General features: G+C 42.5%; 1 protein-coding gene across 2 annotated transcripts in view; it reads left to right on the forward strand.

The window, feature by feature from the left end:
• Positions 1-16394, forward strand: part of meis1b (Meis homeobox 1 b) — a 61015-nt gene that overhangs the window by 22198 nt on the left and 22423 nt on the right. For both annotated transcript variants that reach the window (XM_026224546.1, XM_026224547.1), the window contains exon 8: positions 5462-5607. In XM_026224546.1, the coding sequence (XP_026080331.1) occupies positions 5462-5607 (146 nt within the window). The remainder of the gene's footprint in view (positions 1-5461; positions 5608-16394) is intronic.

A 16394-nucleotide genomic window follows, 5' to 3' on the forward strand; every position in this document is an offset into this window, starting at 1 on the left:
GAAGGCTCTTAGCTTTTGTTGTGAGGCATGTTCCTTTTTTAAAAAACACTTTCCTCTCAGCCATCCGGTCTGCCTGGATATCGAACAAAGCTGGCCCTGGAGAAGGTGTCAAAAGCTGTCTGAGAGAGAGAGAGAGAGAGAGAGGGAGAATAGAGTATGTATACTCTTTGTGAGTGAGTGAGTGTGTGTGTGTGTGTGTGTGTGTGTTGCCTCAGTGGAATCAGAGGACTCTTAAAGTGCTCCCGTTTGAACCTCACCAAGCTGCCTTTTCTGCCCGCCTTATATCTTCAGATTAAAAAAAAATTACAAAAGGAGAAAAATCAATAGTTACACAGTAAATGTGCTTGACATGAAAGGGTAAACTCAGGGCCCTACACTTTCATTTGACCAGTTTCCCCCCTCGAAACACGGACTGGAGGAAGAATGAGAAGAGGAGGAGGGAAGGGAAGGGGAGAGAGTGAGAGAGACCTCAGTTTAATGCTGTGTTTCTGCCCCTGGGCCTCCATACGCTTTCCAACGTGTCGGGGGCTTCAGTGGAAGTGACCCCTACACAGACACGGACGAAAGAGAGCCGTAACATTTGCAATGACATTTTTGCCATCACCTGTGGGTATGTCAGCCGCCTGATCCCTGAGACCTGGGAATATGCATGAGGAGCTCTCAGCTATAGGACTCACACGGGTAACTCCGTTTAATTAGAAGAATTATAACACCGAATATGAGACACATTATGCACTTATTACCCTCTCTGTTAGCCCTGCTGTGAGGGGATGACAGAGACACACGAGGTACGGCTGAAAGACTTGTAATTATGCTCTTTTTTCCCCCCAAATTATGAATTACAGATCTGTCATTGTCATCATATGCATAAGAACAGAGAGGCAAAAAAGCACCGTCATTATTTAAGATGCCTGCAGTTATTTAAAACTGTCATTATTTACTGTCATTATTTAAAATGAATCCAGAGTAATTACGGATTGTAATTATGACTCTCCGCAGATTAATATTTACAGAGCAATTTTTTTTTCCGACATAACTATATATCTAAAAACTAGTTATCTTAGCAAGTTCAGCATAAATACACAAATATGCATAGCTGTGCATGGAAATATCACAAGACACACGTGATCAAGAGGCAAAAAGAGTCAACAAAACTAAAGATCTGCCACATTTCCACCATGTCGCATCTCATTAAACCCTCAACTTTCCTTCATATTTATCCTTCCAAGTCAAAAACTAGAAGAGCTCGGGCCATTTTGCTAGAGGAGCAAGTGATTGCAGTCAGCAGACCGCTACTAATGTTTGTATGTATTTTAGGAACAGAAAATGTATGGTGGGGCAAGCGTGCACGGCAAGCTCCCTGCTAATCTGAGTGTCTCTTGTTGGGAATCATACCGCAGGAATTCCTGCATGTTCAGAATATTTTTGAGGTGGGAGGCGCTTGTGACCCATGCAAAGAGAACCCCCGCTGCCTGGTCCATTCTAACCATGTGAATGGCCTGAATACAATGAACCCGGCTTTATCTTTTCTTCCCCGACCCTTCCCTCTTCCCATTCGCCCACTCTCTTTATATGCAACTCTGTGTGTGTGTGTGTTAGAATGAAGAGTGTGTGAATGTGTGCATAGTGAAAAGAAGGCGGATGGCAGGCCCTTAAGGCTGAGGTTTTGCAAGACCAGGAAAGCCGTAGTGCAGGGTGTGTTTGAATGCTAAGGGAGAGAGCAGCACAGGTCGGCTGACTCCCTCCACAGGGAGAGGCCAGAGGTGCCCTAGAAATCATCCATGGACCAAAATGTGGTGTAAAGCAAAAGCTAATCTGTTTCCACACCTTGGTCCCATCCATCAGACCATGGCCAATAACATTTTGTCAAAACACTTCTTAAAACTGGGCAAGAAGCTGTACTGCATGAGCTTTGACAGCCTGACTTATAACCAGGGCCTAAAATTAACACTCCCCAAGCACCAAATGCAAGTAAAAATCAGTGTTGATGAGTATATGTGTGCTACACGCCAGTAACTTTTTTACTTAATTTTAACAATGCATGAGAATGTTATATGGTTTAGCACAATTATCGACAGCACTGCTGGTCCACAGAGCAGAGATGGATTTGAGTCATCTATAACGTGCATTTGAAAATGCAACATGCCAAGCATGTTCCCAAAAATAACTCTCCTCTGTTTCCATTGCTTGGACAAACAGGTAGCCCTACGCCCAAACTCACCGTATTGGTTCATCCAATGCTGTTGTTTTTGTTATTCAATTTGGTGCCACTATTGGTAAAAACGCTGCATAATTTAACTTCTGAAAGTTCTATAGGATTAATAGGAACCCCCAGTCTAGACCTAACCATCCAGCCTAAGATAGTCTTTTCAGCAGAGGTAGTGGATCTCAATCTCAAAAACGTCATGTCAACTTCATCGTAGCATGAAAATAAACGCTTGACATAGTGACATGGAAATGTGCCCGATGGATCGGAAGTGCCATTCTGCTAATTTGTAAAGCAGCAGAAAAATGGCTGACACTTTGGAGTTTTGGATGCACAAGGCGAGAGGAACAGGTAGTGTCCTTTTTGAGTAATCAGATCATAACAGATTAGCCCACATCTTTCTGATAATGTCAGAAAGCGCCTTGAGTGAGTAAGAAAGAGTGGTGGAGATAGAGAGAGAGAAAGAGAGAGAGACGGCTGGAGAGATTGAGAGAGCAGGAGACTGGAATCGAGATGGAGCAGATGAGCCAATCAGAAGAGCTGGCTGACAAAGGCATGTTGGGAAGCTAACCTGATTTTATCAGCAGCCAGGCAGCTAGAGCGTCACAGGCTGTGTGCGCGTGTACGAGGGGGTCATAAAAAATTCTCTCCCTGGTTAGCCGCGGGGCATCCTCCTCAGCCTCTGGCCTGCTCCAGTCACTGGCCTGCTCTCTAATTGCTGCATAGACTCCACCACACATGGCCAGATGAGATGACATTTTCCTCTCTGTCTGTGGCAAACCGGACCGAGCATCCCCCCTCCCTGCAGTAGTTGCTAAGACGCTGTCATAACCCATTAGCAGTTGGCCAAAGTTCGCCCGTGGCATTTCCTCATGGCATCAGCGAAAAGGCGCATAAATCTGCCAGTGGAGCCTGCTGCTGGACTAATGAGGCTGTGAGCTTGTTTATGGACTAGCATCATTTTTATGATTATTTCCACCTTTTCAGTCTCGCCGCCATCACTCGTCTTCATTTGGCGCGGGAAGAGTGCAGAAGCTCGGCAATGGGCTGACATTTTGACACAACAGTGTCGTATAGAAAACTGCTATATGCCTGTGCCTACACTCTGGTGCTAATATAGATGCAAAATTAGCCCTAGACGAATAAGCTGAACTGCATCGAAAATGGAAAAACCAATAAAATTGACAGTGGTAAGCACACACTGCTTCCTGACACACTAAAATAGGTATCCTGAGAAAACCCATATCCCTGTGATAGCCCCTAGACTCTGTAAACACTGAGAAACGAGTCAGAAAAATCTTCTTTTGCTTGTAAACCGTTTTACATGAGTCCCAGACATGAGTTGAATTGGTATCAAATTGCATCAAAACTGGAAATCCCAATAAAATTGACAGCTTTCGTTTCTCTCCCCCTCGTTTGCCTTGAAGGTCCAGGCCAACAAAGGTCAGTTTTTAAGGAAAAATATTGGGGAAGGGAGGTTAAATAGTTCAAAATGGCTGGAAGAGGCGGAAGACAAAAGCTCAAGAGAGCACACACGCAACAGTTACCTCAGACATCACTCAAACGCCCCCTGCCCTCTTTTACTCGTTTGTCGTACCCCCCCTTCTTCTTCCTCCATCTGACCTGATATCCAGTGTTTGCTTCTGTTTTGCTAACTCACATGGGACAAGCCCTGGGTTTATTATTTTAGGCTTTGCTGAACACAAACTAGTCTTTACACCGGATTTGGAGCATTTGCTTCTAATGAAAATGGTGTCTTAGATTACAAACCAGCGGTGCCACTGCTTTCCCAGATGGGAGTTGGGAAGTTCTATTTGCCTAAAAACAGTCGGAAAACAAACTGCTCTCCAAGCCAGGGTTGTTTTTTGTTTAGATTTTTTTTACAACAATTAATGATGTAATTGAAACTCTCCTTTGACATCTTATATATATACATATATTTTTCTCTTGTGTCTGTGTGTTGGGGATGGTGATTCAGCTCTGGTCAGTTTCTCAGTAAGTGACTGACTGAGGGAAAGTGCCCTTGTGTAAAAGGCAAAGGCATTGTATCTACATAAGACTTCACTTAAAAGTCTCAGTCTTTTCTGGGGCTTCTCTCCTAGGCAGAGAAGGTTGGCAGAGTGTTTTATATGGAATGTAGAAAGACTTCGCTCTCCTAATGGCGTATATAATTCAGGTGCCCGCAAGGCATGCTTTCAGGAGTTCTTTTGCCTGAGGTAATGGGGAGCAAAGACTCTTTTAGACCCTTGATTATTCTATTGATGCACAGAGCTGGGAAAAAAAAAATTATCTCCAACCGGATTACTGCAGACATTTCCATTAATTATCAATGATACAGGTGCCTTATGTCACTGACTGAAAGCTACAGCGAGAGAAAGAGTTAACCCACCATAATCTCTCTGCATGAATAGCACTGGGGATTTTGGAAGTGCTTTATACGTAATCAATAAGTTACTCTCTCCATTCCTGTGCCTCCGCTATTGAAACCCTTGCAGTGTGCAGTTGTTTGCCTCGCTCGTGTTTCTTTTATGGTTTATTATCTGAATCGTGGCTTCTTAATAACAATTATCAGAAGTCTTCTCGGTGGCATATTTGGGCTGTATTTGAGGGAGAATACGTTCAATAATTGGGGATCGGAATAAAATCAGCATATGCAAACAAACCGGCAACATGAACCTTGAAAAGGCGACGTAAGCCAACTCCTCTGCTCTGGTATGTTGAACTGCCCATTATAAAGCCTTATCGAGCACCCACAGGTTGCTGCAAGCACCCATGCAGCATTGTTATTAAAATGCAGCTATTTGAAAGATGCCGTTTTGTGCGGCAGCCATATCCACCCCCCCCTTCCTCTTTTTCATAATGTGTAACTCCCCCACCTGAGGTAAAAAGACACTGGGGCGAGCTTCAATCAATATTTTGCTGGGATAATGAAGACTAAATCTCTCTGTCATTCTCAATTCTTTGGTGACTCACTGTGTTGGAAGGCAGGGGGAAAATGCGACCTTACAAGTCCATTGTACTCTCTCTCTCTCTCTCTCTCTGAGCATTGTGTGGGGGATGAGAAATGGGGGTTATTTATAAAAGTATTAAAAATGAATGCATTCAGACGTGATGCTTCAAAGCTATAATACAGAAGCACTGATGTTGCCAACTTAACCTGTTACTTAATTTTTGGAAAACTTAATAATAATAGTGTTGAGTGAGTAACTGACCATTTAAATGATTCCTGTGTGTACGTGGTGTGTATTTTGAAAGGTGACGGATTGGACAACAGTGTGGCATCACCCAGCACAGGAGACGATGATGACCCTGACAAAGAGAAGAAGAGGAATAAAAAACGTGGTATCTTTCCTAAAGTGGCGACCAACATCATGAGGGCATGGCTCTTCCAGCACTTGACGGTGAGTTCAGTACAGTGATATTTCCTCTTCCTGCTTCTCTTTGAGCTTTCTACTTTCTTTCATACTGCATGCTGCACTTCAAAGCCACTGAAATGGTCAAATGTAGTGCTAATGCTATGCACATGCTTGCTCACACACACAATTTACTTTATCTTGCCTAACCTTAACCACACACTAAGTTTTAAGCCAAGAAAGAAGAAAAAGGGAAAAAACAGCCTCAAGCTAAAGATAGCAGAGATAGGATGATACAGAAGTAAGCTGTCATTTTCCATTCATTCAACTTTTATTGTTTATTCGTTATTTTTGTTCGTCTGAAGACTGGAGATAGGGAAAAGGTACATACAGTGGTCCTAAAAATATTTGGGCACTAACGTGACATTTCAAGATGTAGGGATGTCATTTAATTTTATAAGAAAACATCACACCAATTTTGTTAGGCTGTGGGGAAACAAATTATATGATGTTCAAAATAAATACTATAGTAGTTGTAGTAACATTTTAAACCAAGTGGTGTAAGCATCTAAATACTTTTTGGCGAAATTGAACATCTAAGTCACGATCAAAACTGAGTTAGCTGGTTAGTTGAATGTGTTTTTGGGACTGGTGGTTAGTTCTCTTATTGTGGCTATCCACACCTGCTATAGAGAAGTGATAGAGCAGCATGGGCCATTGATGTGGTTGGCTCTTCCTCTTGCTTTGATGGATTTCACTTCCTCTATTTCATTTACCACAAAGTAATCGGAGTGCTGTCAAGACACCACTTATCTCCATATATCTACCCTTCTCGCAGGCTTAACACACCTCTTCCAGCCTGTCTCTCGCTCACATACACACATGCACACTCTGCACAACTCATAATAATAATGTCTCCTAATTAAAGACAGTAAAAATGTTCACGTAGGTGTATTTTCAATAAACATATTACTTAAGCCTTCGTTTGTTTGCCTTACGCTTTATGACTGAAGTAGCTATTATGGCTCAGCAACGTGTTGAAAGGAAATGTGTTTCTAACCAAACTGGAGTCAAATGGGAGTCCATTTGATCAGTGCCAAAAGCCCCCACATGCTGGCTCCATTCCTACATCTGTGCCACAGAAATGCGCCTAAGCACCCCAGAACTTCACCTGCCCCAAGCATGCCCCCAACACACACATACTTTCAAACCCCCACCAACTACCACCTTTAGCGGCCCCAGGAGAAAGGTGTGTGAAAAGAAAGCCATTTGCGAGTTCACACAGGCACGCACACACAACAGTGTGGAATACCCACAAAAGCACAGACTGATTTAGTTTCCTGTTTGTCTTGGTTGACCAATATGGTGGACAATATGTGTGTCATTGAGGGCTTGTTCTGTCTCAAGTGTTTGTGTTGAATTATACTTTAAGGAAAAGTTGTCACAAGGAAGTTTGCTAAATCTGACTGCCCTTTTAGGACAGCTTGAAAGTATATATATATTTTTAGGACAGCTTGAAAGTATATATATATATATATATATATATATATATATATATATATATATATATATATATATATATGGTTAGGGTTAGTGTAAAGGTAAGGTGGGGTTAAGGTAAGGCTTATTTACACTTATCTTACTATTGTTTAAACCTTAAGTATTAAACGTATTGATGTAACTTTTCATTCATGCTCTGTATATCTTAAATCATGTTGATTGTTAAGGAAAGGAAAGAAAAGTGCTATTACATTTAAGCACTCAGACATAGTATTTTTTGCACCGTAGCAAGCAGGATGCATCAGGCTGCAGATCCATTTCTGTACTCTCAGTAGTAGTCACATAAATATATCCAAGTTTATTCATACAAAGTTGAACTATTTAACTGTATCGCCAACCATTGCTATTGCCCATGTTACAAAAAACTCCAGTTTAGTGAAAATGATTTATTATTGCTGTGCATCTCATTGCCAGTGTAAACATTGCTTAAAACTCAGTGTGTGAGAAGGAAAAAAAATAGAGAAACCAATAAAATGGCATCAGAGTTCCTGCTAAAAGATTGTCTGAGAAGAAAGTGTGAGAGAAAATCAGGGATAGATTGAGAGACAGACCTAAAGAGAGAGAGGACATTGACTTTAACACAAAAACAGAGATTCAGATCGAAACATAAATGGAAACACTTTCAGTCTCTGATGTAAATAGGTTTTCACAGCACTCCTTACAGCAAACTTGGGAAATTAGAGTTATTTCACTCCCTGCTCCGAACGCTTCACTCTGACAGCTCAGCATTTGTGTGAGGAACAAAACAACACAAGTCACGTTAGGGACAGATGACTGACCTTACGGACAATGCAGTCGTCTCGCCTTACGTCTCCAACTGCTTTTTACTCAAAGGATGTCAGAAAGCCTCAAGTGGGGCCAAAAAGATGTGAGGAAAAGCATGGGATTGATGGAAGAGGTAGTTGCTCAACCTCTGATGTCCCTTTTCCTCTGAATTGATGTGTGAAGGAACAGTCTTCAGGTCTGGCCCTTGGAGATAAAGCCAGTGGCAATTAGCAAGCAGCACAAACAACACACACAGATGATAGCCTTCTGTCTCAGAGAAATATAGATTACATATGTGTCTCGCAGTTCACGGCCCAACCGCAGCAAGAATGCACTCTTTGCATGTCACATGAATCAACCAGCGAAGCCATTGTGCTGAGACGGAAGCGTGAAGTGGGTGGCAGTACAAGATTATTCTGACGAGCCATTCGGTGGAAGAGAGGAGGAGAGGAAAACAATAAGCGGAACGGAGACAGATACAGAGGAGACGGTGAAGGCTTATGGGGTAGCAACACCCTGAAGCTGCACTTTAATCAGTTGTTTTCAGTCCCCGGTTATTAGCCGGCTTGCGAGGCAAGTGGAAGCGGGCGTTTGCAGGTCTGAGAATAGTATGGAGAAAAAGAGAGAGATGCTAGCTAATTGCTTGCCACTCAGTGTTTTAGCATGCTGTAAACTGGTGTGAACACATTCCAATAAACTTTGTGGTGAAGTAAAAAAACAACAACAAAAACAAAACAAGTGGCCCTAAACTTCTGTTATTTTTCCTGCTTTAACTGTTGTTTGTTTTTTTATTTTATCTGAACAAAGATAGTGTGATTGTGCCAGGCATCCTGGAGAGGAATGCTGGGTGCACTGAGCAGCTTTCCTGTTCCTGTGGCCGTGAAATTGGACTCTTTGCCCCCCTCCTTCCCATTCCTTGTTCCCTCCTGATTTTCACCCTCTATCTCACAAACAGTATTTTCTTGTTTAATTTAACAAGAAATGAGTAATAAACGGAAGCCATTGCCCCAAATCCCGCTGTGCTTATGTTTTTGCACTCAGCTCCCTAGTGAAAGGGCAATTTGCTAAATTATGTGATAGAGTAATTAGATGAAAGCCAGGCTTCAGATTGTTGCTATGCAGCCACAGTGAGGACCGATCCTGGAACAACCAAATATTAGGCTGGCACGCCAGGCACTAAGCTTCATTCTGTTTGTACACAGAACCAGAGAACGGGAGGGAGCCTCTATCACAGCTCGTAAAAAGCAAACCACAGCACAATATGCAATCACCCGTTTCCCCCCACCCCCCATTTTACGTGCTGCTCGTGTTCGAAATGAAACTGGAAGGCATAATCGCTTTTAATGCAATTAGGCTCCAATTTAGCACCCTCTTCACACACATGTAACAATTCTGGTGGAGGCAACATTCTTGTTTTTCTCTTACTCGCTGGGAGCACATTTTGCCAAACCTCAACTGTGTAGCATTTTGAGCAGAACCAGGTGTGAAAAATGCTATAATTCATTTCTGCACTCGATAGACTGAATCGTGCAGAGGGCCCTGAGTTGGAGGGGGAGCGGGCTGTGTCCTCTTTGGGGAGTTGGGCTGAATTTGTTGCCCCATAGTTGGAGGCTGGAGTCGGGGGGAGAGAGTCGGGTTTGAGTTGGCCTGCTGATGATTTCCTGGGCAAAATTACAGATGTTCAGCATATGAACTCCTCAAAAAAATAGTGCTTGGAAAACACAGAGGGGTTTTCAAGAGGCTGGACTTCTCGGTTTTACTTTAAAACAACACTGGCAGGGAGTCATACATTTGGCACAAAGCCATGAATTTTCCTACATGTCCATTTTAATTTACTTTTTAAGTCAAGTTAATTTACTTTCACATATCTCCCACATTAATCAAAATCTAGGAACTTATATATGGAATATATGTGGTGTAAATGTACTGCATAGCAAAATATGAGCGTTTGTAATTATATTACTATGAAAAAGACAGACCCACATTTCTTAAAAAGCTGAATAAAAATGCAGTCTTATTCATAGTGCTTAACTTTACATAACATCCTAATATTTGTCTGCGAAATGGAGTACTGCTGCGTGTTGACATCCATTAGAGGTCAGAGGCCAGCCAGATCTCAGATGCTGTTAGTCCGCGGTTGTTTATTGCCTAAGCCCTTGGATGTCAGTGCACTGGACACCCATGGCAACCCTAGTGTTGGCACTACTCTCAAGTTTTCTCTCACCTTTATTACAAAATTCCAAACCTCAACACAAATCAAATGGCCGCAGCCAGTCACTCCTAAGAAACTGGAGCTCTGAGTGAGTGAATATATATATATATATATATATATATATATATATATATATATATATATATATATATATATATTTTTTTTTTTTTTTTTTTTTTTAACAAGAGCAGAAAGTCCATGCAGATTAATATTTGCAAATTGAATTTAGCAGCTTAAGGTCACTGGTTATTTCTTAATTTCATCTAAGTAGCAGTGAGTACTGGAGGCGCCACAAAATTGAAATTGAAGGAATTCCTCAGACAGTGTGGATCAAGCTTTGTTGGATCTTTGAAAAAAATAAAAATAATAATATTGCCGCCTTCTGTACTTTGTTCCTCTGAACTGTGTCTTTGTCATTTTACCGTGTTTCCTGCAGCCAACTGGGACTCTACATCAGCTGTTGTAGCTGTTTTGGTCTCCGTGGTGTTTTTGTTTGAGAGAGAGGATACATGTTTATTTATGTGTGTGAGACATTTGGAAGCAATGACTTGATGCTTTTTATAAAAGTTGGTGTCAAAGAAGAGGCAGCTGAGTCAATCTTAGGGCTGTGGCTGCCCATTGAGGCAGGATGTGCCCCCCTGCTTCCACATCTTGTAATGAAAACATCATCAATTACCCCACTGACAGGCCCCTGGGATGTGGGGCAGGCAACTCTTTAGGGCTGGTCTTTGTGGATAGTCAACCCCCTGCACCCCCACCCCTCACCTCCAGAGAGGGAAAGAGAGAGAGGGTGGAAAAAGACTGTATATCCATCATTGGCAAGGCTTCCAGGGTGACAGCATAAAAGGCATTGGTGTGTCATGGACAGAATGGATCGAATTGGTAAACTCCACATGGTGCAAGGAGAGGTGGATGGACGCTGATCTGTCACTGCTGACACGGCCTTTCACAAGCCATCTGTGCCATGATTGATGAGCACCACATCAGTAGATCTTTTTCTACCCAAGCCCACCATGGCGTCCCCTACATCAGCTGCACCTTTGGACAAAGAAAGAGCCATGTTTAATTGACACCACTCGCTCTTTCTGCGTCCCTACCCAGTGAGTTGGTTCCCTTCCTCTGTAACATCCCTGAAAGGCAGTTAGAGCATAAATGGTCCAGATAAGAGCTGTCCCTCAGTCTTACTCTCTTATAAGTCTTCCTCACTGCTCTCAAGAACCTGACAATTTTATAATGCCCAGAGGGTCAGCCACTGTTGCAGCCACGTCATCGGAGAAGATAGTGTTCATGTACTACATTTTCCAGAAGCACACAGGTGGGCCTCACTGAATTCCATCCATTCAGCTTGTGAACATGCACTCTTGGGCAGATTCATTACGTTGTCAGAAAGTTATACGCTGGCCTGCTATATTATAACAGTATTGTATTTCATTATCAGCTACTTGTGAAGAGTTAGCAGCTAGAGTCTGTTTAGTGTGAGATCATGCTAGGCCTGAATGATATCCTGTTTGCATACCAGCCATTGCCTTAACATGAGAAAGTCTGCTCTCTGTTTTAGTTTCTGAGTAAATCCCATTAAAACGCACTGTCGGCCGTAGAGGAACCTTGAAGCTCAGGTGTGGTACAAAGTTTTCTAATATTCACCACCTCCTGAGAAGTCTGTCAGTCAAATAAATTCAGAAGCCAACTGAGGAATTAAGTATAAGTATCCTGAAGTGTAGTACATTCCATTTAGCTATCCACTATGCACCTAGTGTTGGTGACCACAGTAGTGTTAGTTAAGTTGTCACTGGGATGGACAAATAGGGCATTTTAGGGAGGCTGTTAATCAGGTATTATTGTAGATGCTTGATCCACAACTGCCAATGCTGGGAATGGCAGAGGGTACAGCCAGAGGTGACATAAGGACAGTGGAGACAACAATGTTTAGATGTCTGTATTATTAAGTCTATATTATACAGCATTGCCAATTTGAAACTTTGGGTGTCAGTCCAGCATGCTCTGTTCTGTAATCCATCTTAATCAGAGGTGTCCAGCTGGCCAGGGTTTAGCTATGGTATTATAAAGGTCCATTGGTGTTTTTAGATGGTTATACGCGTGTTGATTTAGACCAGGCTTTGCTGAATTACCCTAGCTATGCTGTAATCTTCAGTGCTCAGGGATCTTTCCGCCTGCAGTCAGCAGCTCAATACCTTTTACTTACAGCCACTGCAAAGCATTCCCCCACAGAGCAGAGCTCCAGCAGTCTGTCCCAGATACTCTTGGCTCTCTCTGTTTGTGTGTATGTGCTCGCCAGTGTATGCCTGATGGATTATATGGCAGCAAAGACGTGGTAATCAGTTTGCACGTTTGCTGAACTAATTTATCAATTCGGTTCCTCCTACTTGTAATCTCAGCCATGCGTGCTGCTCTGAGCTCATTGTGCTTTTCATCTGGGGACAAACAGTTCTTCAGGAGGAAAAGGCACTACCCTCAGGCTTCTTGATGGGGCTTTTTTCCCCCTTTGTGAAGAAGTCACAGGGCATCAACAGAATAATTGTCTGGCAATATGTCTGGAAATCAGTACACACATATAAAAACACACAAGCTAATTTCTGCATCAGTATCACACACACCTGACTGATACAGCATTATTTTGCGTTTTCCCATTCCATTTTTTTTTTGCCAAGCGGAGTGGTCTGAAAGAGAAAAAAAGAGAGGGCAAGCATTTTATAGTCTATAGTGTATCATTAAGTGTGCTGGCTTGGCGGGGAGACAAATTCAATTATTTTATACCATCATGCGTAAGTGCATAAATTGTTTAATGGAGCTAGCATGTCCTGTGCACTGAATCCAAGACCCTTTTAAAGTGCCGTTGTCTTTGTTGTCATTGATTTCCCAAGGCGATGAACAAAGGGGAAATGGTCTCAGACACTTAAAACCTCTTAGATTTGTCTTATTTGCCTTAACTTTATCCAGTACCTGGCATATATTCAACTATTGAATAGGATTCTCTCCATTTAGCTCCGATAGTGGATCTTGACCTTTTCCTGCCACGCTGAGTGCATGGTGTTTCCTGTCGCAATAAGGGATGCATGGCTGCATGGGAGTTGCATTGAGAGCACCTGCTGATCCATGTCGTCCCCATGGAGATTGCTGCGTGCAGCCAGGGGATCACTCCCTTCTGTGTGAGGAATCTGCAATGTGTGTCTTGAACCACATTTCATCAGATTAGATTCACACGTTAATAGAAAGTGAGGTCACTAACAGAGAGGATGAGAGTGTTGGTCCATGGGCCTTTTTATTCTTCATTCTGTTATCAGCAGAGTGTTTTAGCTGTGATGAAAAAGGAACCAAAAAGAGGCAAGGCACTGCTCACTTGTTTGTTACGACAGATTAAGTCATTGATTTGTATAAGCTGTGCACCGATGGAGAAAGATCCATCTTCCGCTCAGTGAAAGAGAGATAGAGAGAGAGAATGGAAGAAAGAAGAGGTAGGAGAAAAGAAATACATTTCTGTGTTCTTCCTTCCTTCACTCTGCCCTTATTTTATGGAGACAGTGAAATGACATAAGGGAACAATTGTAAAATGCCTTTAGCTTCTTTTAACGCTTTTCCAACCGTGACCAGGTTTCTCCTCCCCCTCAGGCCTTTCATTGAACATTAATTAAAATGGCCAGGGCAAAAGGGTAATTATGATAATAACATAATAATATTGCACAGGTTATTAGAATTTTTTTTGTAGTTCCGAAATTGCTTCCTTTGAGTATTGCATTTCAGTGGAATTAGCTAAAGGATAATTTCCTTGAGAGTAAAGGCATTGGAAAGGATTCCTTGGTCAAGGTGCAATATGGTAACCTGATTCTCTTAACATTTAATGCACCAGGAGTTCCCGCTCCTGCCACTCGGCCCCCACCTTCAACAAACCCAGTTTTGGCTACTGGGAGTCAGGAGGGTGGAGTAGCTTGTGTACTGAAGCATGCATTAATAGCACTGCTTTGCATTTCACTGGCAGCACTCTTGACAATAACTAAAACAATAATTTGGGTTTTTATCAGCTTTAAATGATCACAAGCTGCTTTGATTTTGTGTGTCAAGCAAAGCCACTGGCAGGCGCTCTCAGGAACAGGGCCGGCAGAGGTGGCATGTACCTCTTTGTCCATGATGTTACCTGAATGACTGTGCTAAAATCCCCATCCCAGCAGATATTAGACTCCCCCGCCGAATGCCGGCAACCCACCTCCAGCTGCGGTCGGCGTGGCACGGCACGGCGCAGCTGAATTGCTTTTGAATGTTCCCTCCTCAAATAGGCTGTAATTACAAGCTTAAAGAGGTTTAGTGGTCCAGTAAACTACATAATCACCCCTGAATTAGCCCGGGCTCATCAGCCGCAGTCCACCAAGCTCCAGTCAGTGTTTGCAGGCTGGCCCCCTTATTACCGTGTGACTGTGAACAGCAGGTGTGGAACAACACGCATCCCCCTTAAACACAGACTCCCCACCCTTCCATTGGGATCTGTAATGAGAGCGAATAAGAGGCTGCTTACCCTACTGCGACTGACTTTAGATCAGTGCCTGAACCTGACTTACCTCTTTGCAGTGTCTGGTGGCGCTTGAAGCTATAGGCCACCCCATGAAAAATATAGCTCTGCTCTACTCTATGTAAAGCTATTCAAATACCAGCCACTGTCTTCAAATGAAGTGCCTTACAAATCAGGGTGTCCAGATATGTGTTATTTTGTCTTTTGCCTGTTGCACTTTGCATTTTAGAATGCAAAGCCCTTAGCTCAAATTTGATAATGTTGATTTAGCACATTGAGGGCCTGGAAGTTTACACAGATATGGATGGATCTGATTTGTATTCCAGCCCACACCCATCCTTTAATTTTAGACTTACATTCTGTCCTTAGCTGCCTCCAAACCGAAAGTGCCTATTGCCTACCCAAAAGCACTTGTGTTACACCCTCTTCCCTAAACCAACAAAAAATAATAATTATTTTTTTTAAACGGAATAACTAATTAAAAAGCTGGAAAACAAATTAAACATATCTTCTTTTATCAGAAGTAGAGATTAAATGACAAAAAAAAAAAAAAAAAAAAAAAAAAACACTTCCATGGGTGAATTTCCACAGCTTTAGCTTGTTGTAGTACAAGGATTTCTAAAAATGCTGCGTTTGAATAATTCATGTGCCGGCTTTGTGTTGACTTAGCTCGCTACAAACTTAGTGGCAGTCCCAAAGAAGCACTCCCATTTTCTGTGAGCCAGCCAGTCACAAACTCCGCCAGGGCATCTTAAGCCCTGGCCTCCAGTTGTTTTCTAAATCTAATATCTTTCTCCCTCTTTTGTTGTTGCTTCATTGGTGAATCAGTCTTAGGAAGAAATTGGGTTACAGAAGCTTTGCTTTTTTCTCTCTCTCTCTCTGTCTTCAGTTTTCCATATGAATCATGTTTTGCTTTTCTTAATGAAGGACAAAACTTTATGTTTATGCCACGTACACAAAAAGGAATTTGAAATGTCTCAACTCTTCCTCAGCCAAGAAATATCTCTGAAGTCAAGACTTGCTTTCTTGAGAAATAACACTTTTCTCTGATAAAAAATACATTTCCAACAAAGCGGCAATTATTTCTTTCATGTGCGTTTTACTGATGAAGACAACGAGTGCATGATTTTCTGGTGACACAGTAATACTCATTGCCAAATATCACCCACCCTAAGATTTGGGCTGAATGATGTAGGTGGCCCTATCTGAGGAAGGCCTGAAGATGTGACTGTGGCGCAGTTAATGCTAGCGGAGCTGGAGTAGGTGGAGCACTAAACTTCAGACCTAATCCTGTTTTTCTCAAGGGCCAAGCCATGGAAGAGTGGTGGACGCAGCCCACTCGTACAGTGGCTGGTTCTGAGATGGGATGTTGAAATGATACTCAGTAGACACCTTGGCCAAAATGGCCCCTGGATCAAGCCTCAGGCATTCCTCAGGGGCATCTTGGCTTCCATGGGGATTAGCCACAAGGAATATGGAACCGAGGCAGCAGTAGGAAATCTGAAATTAACCCATACATACTCACCTTGAAAGGACCTGTTGACCAGAGTTGCCCTTGCAATGTATTTACTATTTGGACAGCATGTTGCTTAGTGAGACAGGCACACAGTGGAGGCATTGTCAGATGGAGATTAATTCCCGTGTTCTGCGACTCATGGGGCATGCCTCATTTTTGTGCCATGCCTCCCCACTCTTTTTCTGTGTGAAGAATAAGCACCATGTTCGGCGCACACTTATTTTATTAAGTTAATCTTGTGTGGAAAGCTTCTTTAATCCAAA

This window comes from Carassius auratus, chromosome 38 (genome assembly GCF_003368295.1).
Source record: "Carassius auratus strain Wakin chromosome 38, ASM336829v1, whole genome shotgun sequence".
NCBI lineage: Eukaryota > Metazoa > Chordata > Actinopteri > Cypriniformes > Cyprinidae > Carassius > Carassius auratus.